The sequence below is a fragment of the Pangasianodon hypophthalmus genome, chromosome 18 (genome assembly GCF_027358585.1).
Source record: "Pangasianodon hypophthalmus isolate fPanHyp1 chromosome 18, fPanHyp1.pri, whole genome shotgun sequence".
Taxonomy (NCBI): Eukaryota; Metazoa; Chordata; class Actinopteri; order Siluriformes; family Pangasiidae; genus Pangasianodon; species Pangasianodon hypophthalmus.
In genome coordinates this window covers 17,418,521-17,434,172 of record NC_069727.1, presented here as the reverse complement: position 1 = coordinate 17,434,172, position 15,652 = coordinate 17,418,521, and the positions used below count along the sequence as shown (strand labels likewise).

General features: G+C 38.0%; 1 protein-coding gene across 2 annotated transcripts; it reads right to left on the bottom strand.

Moving 5' to 3' along the window:
• Nucleotides 1-3,190: 3,190 nt before the first annotated feature.
• On the bottom strand, nt 3,191-14,919 carry slc26a3.2 (solute carrier family 26 member 3, tandem duplicate 2). Of its 2 annotated transcripts, none has more exons than XM_053241747.1 (21): nt 14,612-14,919; nt 13,493-13,696; nt 13,112-13,251; nt 12,608-12,718; nt 11,006-11,166; nt 10,646-10,810; nt 10,312-10,464; nt 9,136-9,218; nt 8,888-9,035; nt 8,682-8,795; nt 8,038-8,115; nt 7,751-7,846; nt 7,002-7,108; nt 6,756-6,825; nt 6,296-6,388; nt 4,842-4,937; nt 4,369-4,596; nt 4,109-4,163; nt 3,864-3,997; nt 3,696-3,761; nt 3,191-3,584 (listed from the first exon to the last, which is right to left on the bottom strand). In XM_053241747.1, exons 2-21 carry the CDS (start codon nt 13,606-13,608, stop codon nt 3,558-3,560), a joined length of 2,241 nt encoding a protein of 746 aa, XP_053097722.1. In that variant the 5' UTR covers nt 13,609-13,696; nt 14,612-14,919; the 3' UTR covers nt 3,191-3,557. The 2 variants fall into 2 exon arrangements, with proteins under 2 accessions (XP_053097722.1, XP_026778970.3); XM_026923169.3 differs by having other exon boundaries at nt 13,493-13,652; nt 14,612-14,914.
• Between the last annotated feature and the right edge of the window lie 733 nt (nt 14,920-15,652).

Genomic DNA, 15,652 nt, shown 5'->3' with positions numbered 1-15,652 from the left:
ATGCATGGACTCCATGCATAGCAGCAGATCTTGTAAGTCCTGTAAGTTGCGAGGTGGGGCAGCCATGGATCGGTTTGTCCAGCACATCCCACGGATGCTCAGTTGGATTGAGATCTGTGGAATTTGGAGGCCAAGTCAACACCTTGATCTCTTTGTCATCTTCCTCAAACCATTCCTGAACATTTTTTGCAGTGTGGCAGGTCGCATTATCCTGCTGAAAGAGGCCACTGCCATTAGAGAATACTGTTGCCATGAAGGGGTGTATTTGGTCTGCAACAATGTTTAGGTAGGTGGTACGTGTCAAAGTAACATCCACATGAAAGCCAGGATCCAAGGTTTCCCAGCAGAACATTGCCCAGAGCATCACACTGCCTCTGTCAGCTTGTCTTCTTCCCACAGTGCATCCTGGTGCCATCTCTTCCCCTGGTAAGTGACGCACACACACCCGGCCTTCCACATGATGTAAAAAAAAAAACGTGATTCATCAGACCAGGCCACCTTCCTCCATTGCTCCATGGTCCAGTTCTGATGCTCACGTGCCCATTGTAGGTGCTTTCGGCAGTGTACAGGAGTCAGCATGGTCACTCTGACCGGTCTGCAGCTACGCAGCCCCACACGCAGCAAGCTGTGATGCACTGTGTGTTCTGACACCTTTCTATCAGAGCCAGCATTAACTTTTTCAGCAATTTGTGCTACAGTAGCTCTTCTGTGGGATCGGACCAGACGGGCTAGCCTTTGCTCCCCACATGCATCGACATGCCCATTTTTCCTGCTTCCAACACATCAACTTTGAGAACTGACTGTTCACTGTGATGCCAAATGTACAGTGCTTTTCATAAGCAACCTCAGCTGTGTACTCTTCAGACACGCTTAATACAATCCATCATTTATATAAAAATAAGATAATTCAATTCATTTCAATTCAATTTTATTTGTATAGCACTTTTAATGGACATTGTCACAAAGCAGCTTTACAGAAATAAATGGATTCACAAAAATATACTGTAAATATTTGAATATCACTGTGAATTTATCCCTAATGAGCAAGCCAGTGGCAACGGTGGCAAGGAAAAACTCCCTGAGATGATATGAGGAAGAAACCTTGAGAGGAACCAGGCTTAAAAGGGAATAAATAAATCCCTTCTATTATTGTGTACTATATGGACAAATAGTGCAATTGTGCAACCAATAAATTCATCGCAGTTTTCGCAAGAAGTCCAGCTGGTTAAAATCTATCCACTGTCCACTGATGGAGTCCTGAGTACGAAGGTGCTCGTGGCAACCGCAGCCCCAAAGCCACTACAGCAATCTCAGTCCCAGGCCATTACAGTACAGCTCCCCATATGAGATCCCCATGCCATCTCCACAGCCCCCAGGTGGCGCCATCCCCAGCAAACCAAACAGTTCTTCAGGTCTTCCATATGGGGCCACCCCCAGCAGCAGCGAGCGAACTCAACCGATGAGAACTCCAACCAGAAGTAGGGCATCAGGATGGGTCAAGCAGTGGGGAGAAGCAGAAGGTGCATCAGGATGGGTCAGGCAGCGAGGAGGAGCAGAAGGGGTCAGGATCACTGGCATCTCTGGCATCTCAGAAGTAGCATGTGTAGCTCGACAGAGAGTCAGGGAGAGAGAGGGATGGAGAGAAAGGAAGAGATTGTTAGGTAAGCTTTTGTCCTCTAATGGTTAAGCACAATGTACTTTGCATGCAGAGTGCAAGCAGGGACTCCGGCAAGACTAGCTATGACAACATAACTAAAAGAGAGAGCCAGAAGCTAACACAGACATGAGGGCATCCTGGGACATAAAGCAGCCAGCCACTCCACTGTCGGTAAACCTGAGTGAACGTGTGAGAGTGGGGGGGGGCGACAGCATCCAAACATCCCAGTTCACCACAACACTCTATGCCTGTGAAACCCTCCAGACCTGCCCCTGTACCTAAGAAAACTATTCACAAAAGACTTGACTAAACAAATATGTTTTCAGCCTAGACTTAAACACTGAGACTGTGTCTGAGCCCTGGACACTAAGTGGAAGGCTGTTCCATAACTGTGGGGCTTTGTAAGAGAAAGCTCTACCCCCAGCTGTTGCCCGCATTATTCGAGGTACCAACAAATAGCCTGCACCTTTTGATCTGAGTAGGTCTGGCAGATCATAAAAGACCAAAAGTTCGCTCAGGTACTGTGGCGCGAGACCATTTGGTGCTTTATAGGTCAATAGTAGTATTTTATAATCAATATGAAATTTGATTGGGAGCCAATGCAGTGTGGATAAGATATGGGTGATGTGGTCATATCTTCTGATAATGTCTCTCCAATTACCCAAAAAAATAAATAGTGCACACAAGGGCCACAGCTATGCAGAGTACAGTGTTTTCCATATTTTTTAACATATTATTTTTCTTCAACCCTTAATTAAACATTATCTTATATCTGGCAAAAGACCAAACTATGCAGTGCTATGTGCATCTATATTCAGGATGGGCACCACACACATGCGATCAAAAATAGGACAATTTATCATATCCAAGCCACCAACTGGCCTGATTTTTGGGAGGAATAGAAACCAGAGAAAACACTTACAGACGCAAGGAGAACATCAAGGAAACCTCATATTTTGGAAAACCACCATAACATGATAATCTGGGAAATCCCATTAGTAGTATGATACATCTAACAAAAACTGTTTTTGTGTCTGTTTTTCTTCTATTCCTGAATGATGTTTTTCACAATGGTAATGGATCAGTATCCCTGAACACTTATACCTTTTTAGTTTTTTAACTTTTTAACACCAGTTTTGTAAAATGTGTATGTCTGGGAATATCAAATGGCTGCCCACACGTTTTCTCTGAAACCAACCCATTCTCCAACAATTTTTTTTGCGGTTACATTAAAAATAATGTAGAATTCGTATAAAAAATAGGGTAAAATACCATCCTACCATCAAGTCCTACTGAAATGTGTAACTACATATTCAGTAGGTGAGACTCTCACTCTGGAGAGAGGTGTGTCTGCATGCATTGACATCAAATGACCTGCAGTTTTCTTTAGTGTAGCCAATAAGAGTTTTTTTGTAATATTCACCCCACTGCTCTTTTAATAATGGCTAAGAGGCAACAGAGGAACAATGCCGCATTAATATACTGTATAATGACATATAATAACATAATAATAAAGACCACGAAGGGGAAAACTTTGAGAAATATTGTCATTTTATTTTTAAATAATAATGCTGTGCACACATCTGACATAATATACTATACTACGTTTCATATATAAAAATATTTTACATGTACAAAAGTGGAAATGTTATAGTATGCATCCACATTTCTCCAGTAATCCAGATACAAGACTGATTCCATGATTATGTACCTCTAAATGCATAAATTTTCTGTAAATAAAAGACATTATACAGTACAAATCTGTGCCAAACATTGAAACTATACAGAATAGATTTTCCATCTATAAATTACATTAATAATTCACAAGTTTCAAAGCATCTAACAGCTGATTCGATCTTGGTTTCCCCTGCATACTTGAGAGTAACTGAGATGGTGTGCATTAGAACCTGGTCTCTGGCTCCTGGCCCTGCAAAGAAGGACAATTTTTTTTCTCCACTGTTTAAATAATGATAAATTATCATTAGAGTGTGGTAAAAAGTGTAGTACAAAAGCTATAAATATTGGTCAGTTCACTCACTGGTTTTTCTCTGTTGCGCAAGCTGTTATTTCCATTATTTAGCTTGTCATGAATCTTGTTATATACCTATATGGGCACATTAATGGGTTAAACAGAGTGAATTATTCATGTTTAATAGCCAAACATGGGACATGGCAGTGGCAGAAAAACTTTCTGAAGCCTCCTCACCTTGTCACTAATGCTGAGGGGCGGATGGAGATTAAGTATGTGCAGCATCACATCGTGGAGGGTCAGAAAGAAGATGGATGTTGTAATCTCATTGTCAAAGAATTTGCAGCTCTTGAGTTTCTCAATGATATAAGCTAGGAAGAGAATTTCAAAGGTTAGTGGTAGATAATGTCTAACAGTTTTACTGCAATGGCAACGTAATTGGGGCAGTTTATATGCCTCAATAAAGTAACATTTAAACTTACGATCACAGGCCACAATGTAGACATCAACATCGATGCGGATGAATTCTTTCAAAGCCTGGAAATTTTATGGCACAGTGTTATCACATTTCTAAAGTGAACGAAGTCCATTATACTTGCCAAACATGCTGTAAAATACTTTATTAAAAAACTATGCAGTCTCTAACTCTGCAATGTGCATATGTGTTGCATTTTCGGCTGTCATTTTTGGCTGTTTATTTCTATGTGAATACAATAGGCAGGTTAGGATGCAATTGCCATACCGTTTTGAGGCCTTTGAGTGCTGAGATGTCAAGGAAGGAGACAGCAGAGAAGTCAAGGACGAGACTGTGGATGTCCACTGGAGGAACAGAGATGTTGGCAGGAAGCTCTGCTCTCCAGTTCACCTGAACAGGAAGGTCTGAGAAGTCTATTGGCTGATCTAAGTCCTCCATGTTGCTCTCATCTTCTGACTCTTCAATTGGCATAGAGCATGTGGCCAGTAGTCCCTTCTGTGGAAAAAGTAATGATCTTCTCAGCATTTAAAACAAGATTCTGTAATTGATAAAATTCCAGTGGTGGACATAAGAGCCTTCTGTTATCCAAATGTACAGACTCCAAACTTCTGTATACAGATAATAAAACCAAAAAATGATTACATGTTACACGTCTGATAGCCATCTGTCTCTAGACTCAAGGTTCAAGCACAGTGGGCCAGACCATGCTGCCACCTCACGATGAACTGAAGTGAACTTACACTTGTGACTGTGAGTTCCCCTTTCTTAATTAGCTTCTTAATTTTTCTCAGGGCTTTATTTCTCTTTCTTAGTACTCTCAATGGATTGAAGCCCACCTGTAACAGAGGAAAAAGTAAATAAGTACATTTACAACAACATGTGTTGACCAAAGAACTGTCCTCTGCTTTAGACAATAACATGCAGACATGCATACGGGTATACAGAAATACAAATTAGGGGTGTAATGCAATAACATTATCTGTTTACTGATCCTGATTAGGCAGTTAAGGATAAATGCCATAAATGCATTGTGCAGCGCCGCACATTCATGTTAATGAATATGGTCTTTCTTTGCCTTGCGAACGTCATATCTGACTGCTCACTTGCGCCTGCATGAAAGTAAAAACCTCCCGTTTGTGTGAATCTGTCTGTGGTATGCCAATACCACACACCTCTAGCCTCAACAAGATACCCTTGTTGAAGATGCTTTCCCAAAAGCTATGGAATAAAATATTTCTCAGTATAGCCTTGGCACAGCAACAGGAAAACAAATATCTTTCAGTTATAGCCAGGGTCAAGGAACAGTCAGGAGAAACTGATAGCAGGGCTTTAATGGTCTAGAAGCTGTAAGTGTGTGTAATCCATATCTGCAATACAAGAGGAAGTCTATTTGTTTAGTGTATTTTAAAAAAAAAAAACAATAAACATACAGTATATAAATTTAAACCTTATACTTAAACCTAAGGGTATTGGAAGCCACACACCATATTTAATACTGTTTGGCTTTTCTCTATACAACTACAGTCAGGTCCATAAGTATTTGGACAGTGACACAGGTTTCACAATTTTGCCTCTGTACACCAAAACAATGGATCAGGCAGTCACTGACTGCAAAGGATTTGCATCCAAGTATAAAAATATTCCTAATATTTATGATTATGTTAGTTTGTCCAATTCATTTTGAGCATGGGAAAATGGAGGGACTCTGTTAAAAAACGGCTGTAATTCCTAAACGGTTAACGCAATGTTTTTTGTTAAAGCAGAAAGTCTACATGTCAATCACATCTTGATTGCTTCATTTCAAATCCATTCAAATCCAGAAGGTGAGCTGCACTTTTGAACTAGCTGTGGACGTGCAAGAAGGACTTCATACAACTGAACACACATTTAAAAAAAATATTGATGAATGGAAAACAGTTTATAGTTTGTGTATTACCATGGAGCAATTGTCCCAAAATTGGCAACACCCCCTACAAGAAGTAAATCATTATATGAATTGAGGCACTATAGGTAGGTGTGATTCTTAATTACCTCACCAGAAGAACACTATAAACTGTTTATTTCTGCTTGTTTCATTTTTTCTGAGTCCATTGTGCAATACATTGAGTAGGGCAATGTTCGGGCAGGTCCTTGTTGCTGAAGATAAGTGACTTAAGATGAGTAAAGTCATGCTTATAATTTTAGAAATACTTACAGCATCAAGCAGTTTGCCTCTGAAGAAATCAATATTTGCAAAGAATATTGGTGAAGGAATTCTGAAAATCTTCACTCCCTCTGGTTCATATATCTGTGTAAGGTTAAGAATAAGAAATTGGTTTTTGAAAATGCTCACCGAGTTGAGAGATATTTCCCATGTAAAATATGATTTTTTTTTAAAAGTGTGTGCATTAACACATAAGCCAGTATCTAATGGCATCAAAACTTCACTTTTAAAGTGAAGCTTTTTCTTAATATTTTTTTAAAGCTTTTTCTTAATATTTTTAGTTTCCAGACTATAAAATACAAAATTGTTTTGTGCACTGACACTCCTATAGAGCTACATTAGACCATGTCAGATTTAGGTTTGCCCTTTTTATTGCTTTTAAGGCAGGGACTGTGGAATATTTCTGAACTGTAATCTGTATGTGGGGAATCTATAATTATAAGTGACTTACACTGACATAGTCCTTGCGGTTCCTGTAAATGTCAGTGCCAGAGATGTTTGCCAGGACACAGCAGTGTGGGCTGGAAAATAGAGGACATATACTGTTATTCTATAAGCAACTAAACAAAACTCTTAGGTTCCTGGAGTAATTTTATTCTTAAGAGTTCAACTAGAAAATGTATCTTTTATATAAATATTTGGTTTGTTGTAGGTTCTCATGCCTTTTTGTCAAATAACTGCATTTAGGCACACTCACAACTGAGTCCTGAAGACAACAGCAATCATCTCTGCTCCGAGTCCCACAGCAAGGCCAATATCTAGCCCCAGCAAAATGGAGGCCACGCAGGTCACAACCCAAACAGCCTGAATGGAGGGAGGTAAAGGGCGCACAATTACAAAAGCCATTACAGGAGTCTTTTAAGTACATTATTAGAAAATACAGTACAATTAATTATTCACCAACAATTCTCTCAGTGGTCTAAATAAATTAATGCTGCACCCAGATAACCCTTTTGGGTTAGTAGAGCATTTTCTGAATGTTACACTTTTAGGAACTTTTACTCAGGTTTTCTGTGAAGTAGGAGTGAGTGGAGAAGTGAGTGGCACAGCTGAATAGGTATAATTTTTTAACTGCACCCTCAGTGTTTTCTGAAATATCCTGTCATTTTAACTGATGTTAGCGATCTAGCATCAATTCTGAAGATTATACACTTTGAATTAGAAATTCTCTCATAAAGCCCATCGTTAGCTAATGTTAGCTAGCTCTCTAACAAAATACAGATGGGAGAGAAATGTTTTTTTTTTTTTTTTTTTTAATAATGTTGATTTTTTTTCCATTTTAGTAGTAGAAGTAGCAGAAACATTTGTCTATTGGTATTTTTTGTCTGGAGACGTTACACATCATGCTTCTGCTGTATTCTGATTATCTGATAGATGGCTAATATAATTTGTTTATCAGGAACTTTCGCTTGCTGATGGAAGGAAGAAAACACGGAGGTCTCTTACGCAGTCAGGTCGATCCTTCCTCCAGAGGTAAGGGACTTCCCGCACCTGCATCAGCATCCCTTTCAGGTTCACTATGACCACTGCACCCAGCACTGACTACAAAACACACATCATACAACACACATATGGAGCGTAACACACACTGAGGGATTAACCAAAAGTCAGAACACTGAACTCAGACTCCGAGTGTGTTTCATGATACTGATTATGCATACTCTGAGGGCAGATTCAGTGGATGCAGATTAAACACTGCAGATTAAGAACTGCAGATTAAGCCTGAAGGTTACCTTTGGCAGTGGCTGTAGCAAGAACCCTATGGCCAGAGTTACTATCAGGACAATGATTGCAGAGAGAACACCAGCAATCTGCAAAATGACAACAGTCTGGTTATATTTTGGTAGAACAGAGGCCAGATGTTTAATGTTTAATTGTACTCTGCTGATGTCATTGCACAATACAGTACAAATTAAATGAGTTAACACATCATCTGATAAAGGTAAAATAGGACTTTTTAAAGGCAGCTTATTGTAGTTCACTCTTTTTATAGGCTGTATATGGCAATATAATTTTCTACCCTTAACCCTGTAAACATTAATTTTCTTTTTCCTGGAATTACGTGCCTTTCCTGTGAGCTTCACTGTAGTCCTTCACTGCATTATTGTATATACCTCCACCTCAACCCTAGAGGGCAGTATTTCTGTTTATTTATTTTGATTTTTACTTGGCTAAGCATTCCATTGTGATGGTAATGAATTTGTTAATTTGCTGTTAATTATGTTTGTTCATCTTACACATGGTTTGAAATGTAATGAAGTGTCAATAATATCTTTCTGTTTAAGCGACAATGCAATAGAGACACATGCATACTTCATAAAAATTACTGACAAATGCTTAACTGATGAACATGGCCCATGTTTATGAAGGACAGTACCTGTGTTTTCCCTCCTGTGCTCTCCTGTACTGCACTCCTGGAGAGAGCTGTGCTGGCTGCCAGCGATCTGAACGATCCACCGAAGATGTTACTTAAACCAAAAGCTATGAGCTCCTGTACATACACAAGTTTTGCATGACAATCAAATGACCTGGAGATTATTTGTTGTCCCATTGTCTTTAAAGCTACATGACAGTGGAGCTCACCTGGTTTCCATCGATAACATAGTCATGTTTGACAGCATAGACTTTAGCCACAGCAAAGGCCACAGCAAAACCCACTATACACATAGGAAAAGCATCTACTGCCGTTTCCTGAAAGATCTGAATATTAGGAGCAAGAGGTGGCTCAAATCTAGTGGGAGGAGAAAATATGTTGTGCTCAAACTTCTCATTCTTTTCTATGGTCAATCTTAAACATTAAATATAAAATAATTCAAGATTTTGTTGCTTACCCATCTGGTATTTTTCCTACAACATCCACTCCATAATTTCCTTCGAAATTGAATGCATAGGATACACCACATGCTATGATAGTCTGTATAACCAGGGAAATTGTTGAGTTAATACTCATCCTCAGGGAAATCGTAATTGTGAATGAAAATTCAATTACATCTGCAACAATCACTTCATTGATTAGTAATGTTGTGTTGCTATATCACATCTTTGAGAGAGCGAAAACATTTGAAAGACGGAAAAGTTGCACTTGTGGTGAAGCAGAAAAGTAGTGCATGATAAAGATGGTTAACAAAAAAAGTCAAGCATGCATGACACAGCAGCATTACCATCTTATCTTTGGAGCACATTTCGTGCTAATTAAAAAGGTTTTGCTGGTTGTACTTTGGAATTCCATTTTGATTATGCTTTTTAGAAAAGACCAATTTTTATCAGAACAGCCTTTTATTCTGAAGGACACTTTCGAAATTAAAACTGGGATTTTCTTTCATGAGTGCTGTGAATGTGATTGGCGTAATGTTTATTTTGTGTGTTGATTAACACTGATATCATGGAAATGTGATGAAAAGAAGTCTGTGTTTCCATTCTTCTGGCTTAACTAAGTATAGTAGGATGGGCAGACCTTATGTTTTCAGTTTGATTGTTAGTTCTGCCAATCTGTATGCTATGATTTACATTTTCTTCAAATTATAGTTCCTGATCTAGATCTAGAAAAGCTCTGCTTTGCCATTCACATAAACCAAAAGGTGCTTTTGCTTGAGCCCCCCTTTAAATTGACACCTGGGTACAATGTGACGTTTCTCAGTTTTAACACATACACATAAAAAAATGGGCCGAGCATCTCCGAAGCAACTGCAGACCAGTTGGTTCAACTCTCTATTTACCTGCCAGTTCTGTGCCAGGTAAAGCCCTTAAATTGGTGAAAGGATAACTAGGCTGGAGCCTTTATCTTTCTTCTCATATAATTTATTGAGTCTTGCATAACATGGTAATAATAAACAATAGGTAAATTTGCAAAGAGCAAAAGGTAATATTTGTTTTTTAAGATTAATAAATCAATAAAAACAGTCATTAGTTGCATTCACGAATCAATAACAGTGATTCATTAATAAATTAATTAAAGTCACTACATTATTGCTTGCTTTCATGTGTATTGTTTCATCTGATATACTCACCATGATGACTTCTATTGGGATGGGCACCGGAAGTTTTTTCTTGAATCTTTCATTGAGCTCTTTCACAATGAACACAACAACCATCACCACAATGGCCGTCACCAAATCATGGATGTTTGTGGATGTGATCTGCCCAAAGGTTCTCTCCAGGGTCTAGTATTAAAATAATGAAGTATTAATGGAGTGACCGTACGTGAGATTACGTTTTACTACTGAACCAAGATAAGGTGTTTATGACATGTTGTGACATACTTCATGCGCAGTCCCTTAAACTTAATTGTAACAATTGGAACTATATAGTACAGAAAAGTAACTCAAAACCTGTTGAACTTACTTTGATAATGGAGAGTGGTCCACTGAAGCCTGGTACCGTCAGCCCGAAAATAAATTTGAGCTGTGACACCAGGATTTGAACTGCAGCAGCAGTAGTGAACCCGGATACAAGAGTATCAGATAGATAAATGACTATGAAGCCAACCTGCAGCAACCCCATGCCAAGCTGAGTGAAAGAGAGCAGAAGAGTTACCACATAGCTACAAAAGACTCTGAAGTTCAGTGTGACCGATACATTTTTCGAATTTTCAGTTATCAGTTCTGGATACTGTATTTATGAATGACAGCTTATGTCAGTCACCTTCTGCAATAAATAAGTAACACAGCAAGAGATGAAGATTATGAGAGGATACAGGCATACCTGGAAAATACCAATGAGGAAGGTAAGTGAGGCAGACACCATGGCTCTTTGCTGGTCCATGGTAAGCCCCTCGAAGCCTGTGATGTTGGCTGGAGGACCCTCATCAGGCACTAGCCTGGTCACTACAGACCCTACCATGAGACTCAGAACTGGAAACGCTCCTGAATTGGAAAAATGCAGTTCAAGCGAACACTTAATTCTGTAAGAATCACTACTAGAAAAGTACAACACAATATCAATACCTGCCCGTTTAACATGACTAGGTTAACATAGTAGCACCTTATTTCACATTACACCACAGTACCATTGAATTCTCTAGTCTGATTTATTCAGAAGGTGTTGATGAATTTTCTATAACTCTGACAGTAGTGCTGGCTGCAAGGCATATCATAAATATATATCAATGTGCTTGTTGCCATTTCTCTAATTACAGCTAATTTACAGGGACTTGTAATCAAAGCCTAATAATGAAACTATTAAAAATGTGGTGTTTTAACAAGGAAAAACTTATAATTGATATGGTGAAATTTTCTGTAAGGAGACGTTTATTTATCAGTTATGGTCCTCAGTGTCAACAATTTCTAACAGTCAGTAAGTTTTCCTGCATGGGTAGTAAGATTTACTTTTCTCAGTAACATGAAAAGCTGCGTTTTTGTCTTGCATAGTCACTAACAGGACTCCTTAATGCCACAAAATAACATAACAATGGTCAGTACTAACAAATTGCTTCAGTAAATACATGGATATCTGATTAAAACAGTAGATCAGTACAAGTATCAAATGTGTAATGATGCTTGTAACATCATATAATTATTCAACTCTTACCTGAAATTGTTTTTGATACAAAAATGTAATTTGTTATTGATAAAGTCCAAATATGGATTTAGCATCAAATAGTGTCGTATAACTATGTACTTTCATTTCCAAACCTATTAAGTTCTCAGTGGGTTACTGTGTACCAATATGTATCCAACACACAAAGCATGTAGCAGACATTACCTGTTTACCTGTACCTATTTCTATATATTTGCACTATAATATTATTATATACTAGGTAGTTACTGTACTGTAATATAAAGTGCTACCATTAACAAGAAAGACAAAAGCATTGAGTTCTTGCCTTTCATAAAGCCTTCATATTTCATGAATTGCACGAAAATCCAATTTTGTTATGGTTTTCTGTTCCATACTTTTAGTCTTACACAGACACATTGTCCTCTTACAGCAGCGCTTTTTTTTGTCCAGCAAAGTTTAAAAAAATCTATTAGCATTAAAAAATATGGCACCAAATTGGACATTTGTAACTTAGTAGTCTCTCCTTCTTGATATGTGTCGCATTGTCTTTGTATTTTATGGCCAGACTGTAAGTGACAGAAGACAAAGGCTGCGCATGCGCCTCTTGCTTTATGTTGTTGATATATTAGACAAAGGTTATCTTCAGGTTTGTTTGTATACTTATACCCAGCACAGCAACTCACTTTGATCTAAATATAACACCCTTTAATGGGACAGTCGTACAGTTCTTACCATTCTGAATTATACCACTTTAGGCCATACATATGTTTAGCACATTTACACTACTTTTTAAAACTCGCAACTCACCCACAGAAATGTGTCGGGAAGTGCCAAAAAAAAAGTAGATGATCACAGGGAAAAAGGCAGCATATAACCCATACCAGGCAGGAAGAGATGCTAGTAAGCTGTATGCCAGTCCTAAGAAAAGGAGCAAACCCAACCATTTTAAGTGTAATTTATTATATGAACCACTGTTTCACATTTATGAGCTTCCCCTGTCTTTGGCTGATTAGCTGTGTGTTGAATGTGCAAAGAGTTATGACAGACACTATAAACAAATCATTCAGTCGTTAAGTATGAATGTTTCAAAGATTTATTTATGATTATGTTAAGAATCACTTATTAGGGGCTCATGAAGACTTTGAGGTTTCTCAAAAAGAAAAACTTATTTTGCATTCTACTGACCATTTTTAATACTATATTATAATATCGTATAATGTAGAATACAGGAACTGATACAATAGACAATAGGCAACTAGTTGTAGAACACAATTTTGTTTTATGATGAAGTTTAATTGTAGCTTGTTTTACCTTGCAGTACAGCCACCAGTCCAGTGCTGACTCCAGATACAATATCACCCAGTATCCATTCTCTGACATTGTACATTTTCATCCATCCAATGATGGGCAGCAAAGACAAGGCTGCATTTTTTGCACGGTTTGAATTGCAACTGTATCACCACACACACACACACACACACACAAACACACACATATGTACAAAGAGTATCAAAATTGTACCATTAGTCTCAACTTTGTTCTGTGAAACACATACCGTTCCTTACACATTAAGTCCAATAAATGAGAAAAGAACAGAATATCACACAGTGGTTAAAGTCTAATATTCATCTACTTTCAAAGGCACCTTGATGGTCTTTCAATGTGATACAAAATAAAACATTTCAGGCTTACGTGAAGTATTGTTTAACATGGTCCAGCATGGTCTTGTGTTTCCGGCAGACTTTCTCATACTGTTCTGTAAAGGCATCCTCTGTGTAAAGTGGTCTGGACACCACATACTGCGCCATTGTTCGTCTTTCAAAAGTGTTGGGAATTGAATCCCACTGGAATTCTGTATCAGGAGAGGATTTTTATAATTGGACAACACCACCACAGCTGTGGACCACAAAGTAATAGAAGAACCTCAATACTGTTACGGTTCAAGGCTGTTATCTGTTCTGGGCATGTCAGCATTTTTAATTGCATTTAACTCAGCATGAGTAAAAAAAAAAAAAAACCCTATGTCTGAGAATCTTTCCTCAAGATTTCTTAAGTGCTCGTATCTACTGTGGTTTTCCAAACTACAGTCTGAGAGCTTCTAGCTTTTGTCTTTATCATCTTTATGCATCTAAAATACATAGAAAATATAATTTAGCATTTGGTTTGCTTTCTGATCATATTTCATAATTTGGATAGACAGGGCCTATCTTCACATCACCTTTAGAAGAACAGACATTCAAAAGCACTTCTGCTAACCATCAGTCTCAGTTGATTTTCCCTTTAATCTCAGAGACCTTTGATAAACAGTCAGGACAACAAAGCCTTGTCATATGGTTGTATAACTAAATTATGAGTATTATGTATTATGTCTGTTCTGTGTTATATATGTATTATGTCTGTTATCTCATAGCAAATGCTAGTGCTTTTGCAAAAAGTGTGTTCTTTTGACCAAAACAACCACAAAAAAGACAGAGCAACCAATGTACAGTACAAACTGTCCAGCTCAGAACAAAACATACAGTTTTATAACTATTGTTTATAAAAGGTTGCATCTATTAGGTCAACTACATAGGCTCAAAATAAAAATATTCTATTACACACCTAAAATATTCCGAAGCTACACACTTACAAAATGTAGAACCCTTAAGTTGTACCTCTGGACAATTGTCCTCTTAAAATTTCTATGTAGAATCCTACAACAGAGCGTACGTAAAAATGGTTCCAAGTAGAACCTTTTTTTTTGAAAGCTGAGAACACTTGATTATTCAATCCACCCTTAAAACCCTTGAAGAACCCTTTCTAAGAGTGTACCTGAAATGCTTCGGGATCCTACTTCTATATTATCGTCTCTGGTATCCAGTACTCTTTCCTCTTCGTTACAGCTCCATCCTGAAAGAACGATCTGGGTTTATCTGAGATCCTCCTAAATTTTTCCGTCCATAAATCTCTTTCTGTGTCTGTAATTATTAACAATTGGTCTTTCTTTATCTTTATATCTCCTTGACCATTGCTCTTCCAGATAAAGCACGTTGATAGGAGGTGGTACGCTTGCTGTCTTTTTTTTTTGGGACACACTCACACTTTATCCACTCACTAGATCTAGGCATCTCTGGTTGGTACAGAGCAGGTATGGTAAGAATAATGATTGTTGTGTGTGTGTGTGTGTGTGTAATGAAGGTATAATCCTGTAATATTGCTCTTTATTAATTTTACCTGCTAGCAGCGCTTTTCAATCCAGTCCTCAGGCCCACCGCTTTTTTTTTTCTGCATTGTTTCAGTTTCCAAAACCTCTGAACCATATAACCGGTGTTTTTTTCTGGTTCAGAGGAAAAGGGAAGCAATTTTTAAAAACATCCCAGGAAATTTGCAGCAATGTTTTAACCTTATACAGAGCCACATACAGAACCATAACAATGGATTCAGCCCTTCAATTTGATAATTATGATACTATGTAGAACCCACTTTCTGAGAGCACCACAGCTCTCTTTTAGACTGGTAATAATAAGTCTCTATTCAGTTCTTCAGGTCCTACCCACAGCTGATAATAAGCACTCAAACTGGATGATAAATATGCCACTCTACAAAGGAAAGTGAGAGAGAAATCCCTTACATTCAATAGTTTAATGCAAGACATAGAGAACAATTGCTTTACAGGAAGTGATTTCCCAGGGGTAATCCCTTCTATTTGCTTCCACGCAGAGCAATATACATCAGCAATCCCCATGTTATTTATTTTCATGTCCAGGACTGAATTTTTGTCTTTTTTTACTTTATTTAAAACCTCAGTTTATGTTGAAGTAATTACTGCCATGTTCTTTCTTTCTGAATGCATCTCTACATTAAAGTAGGCGG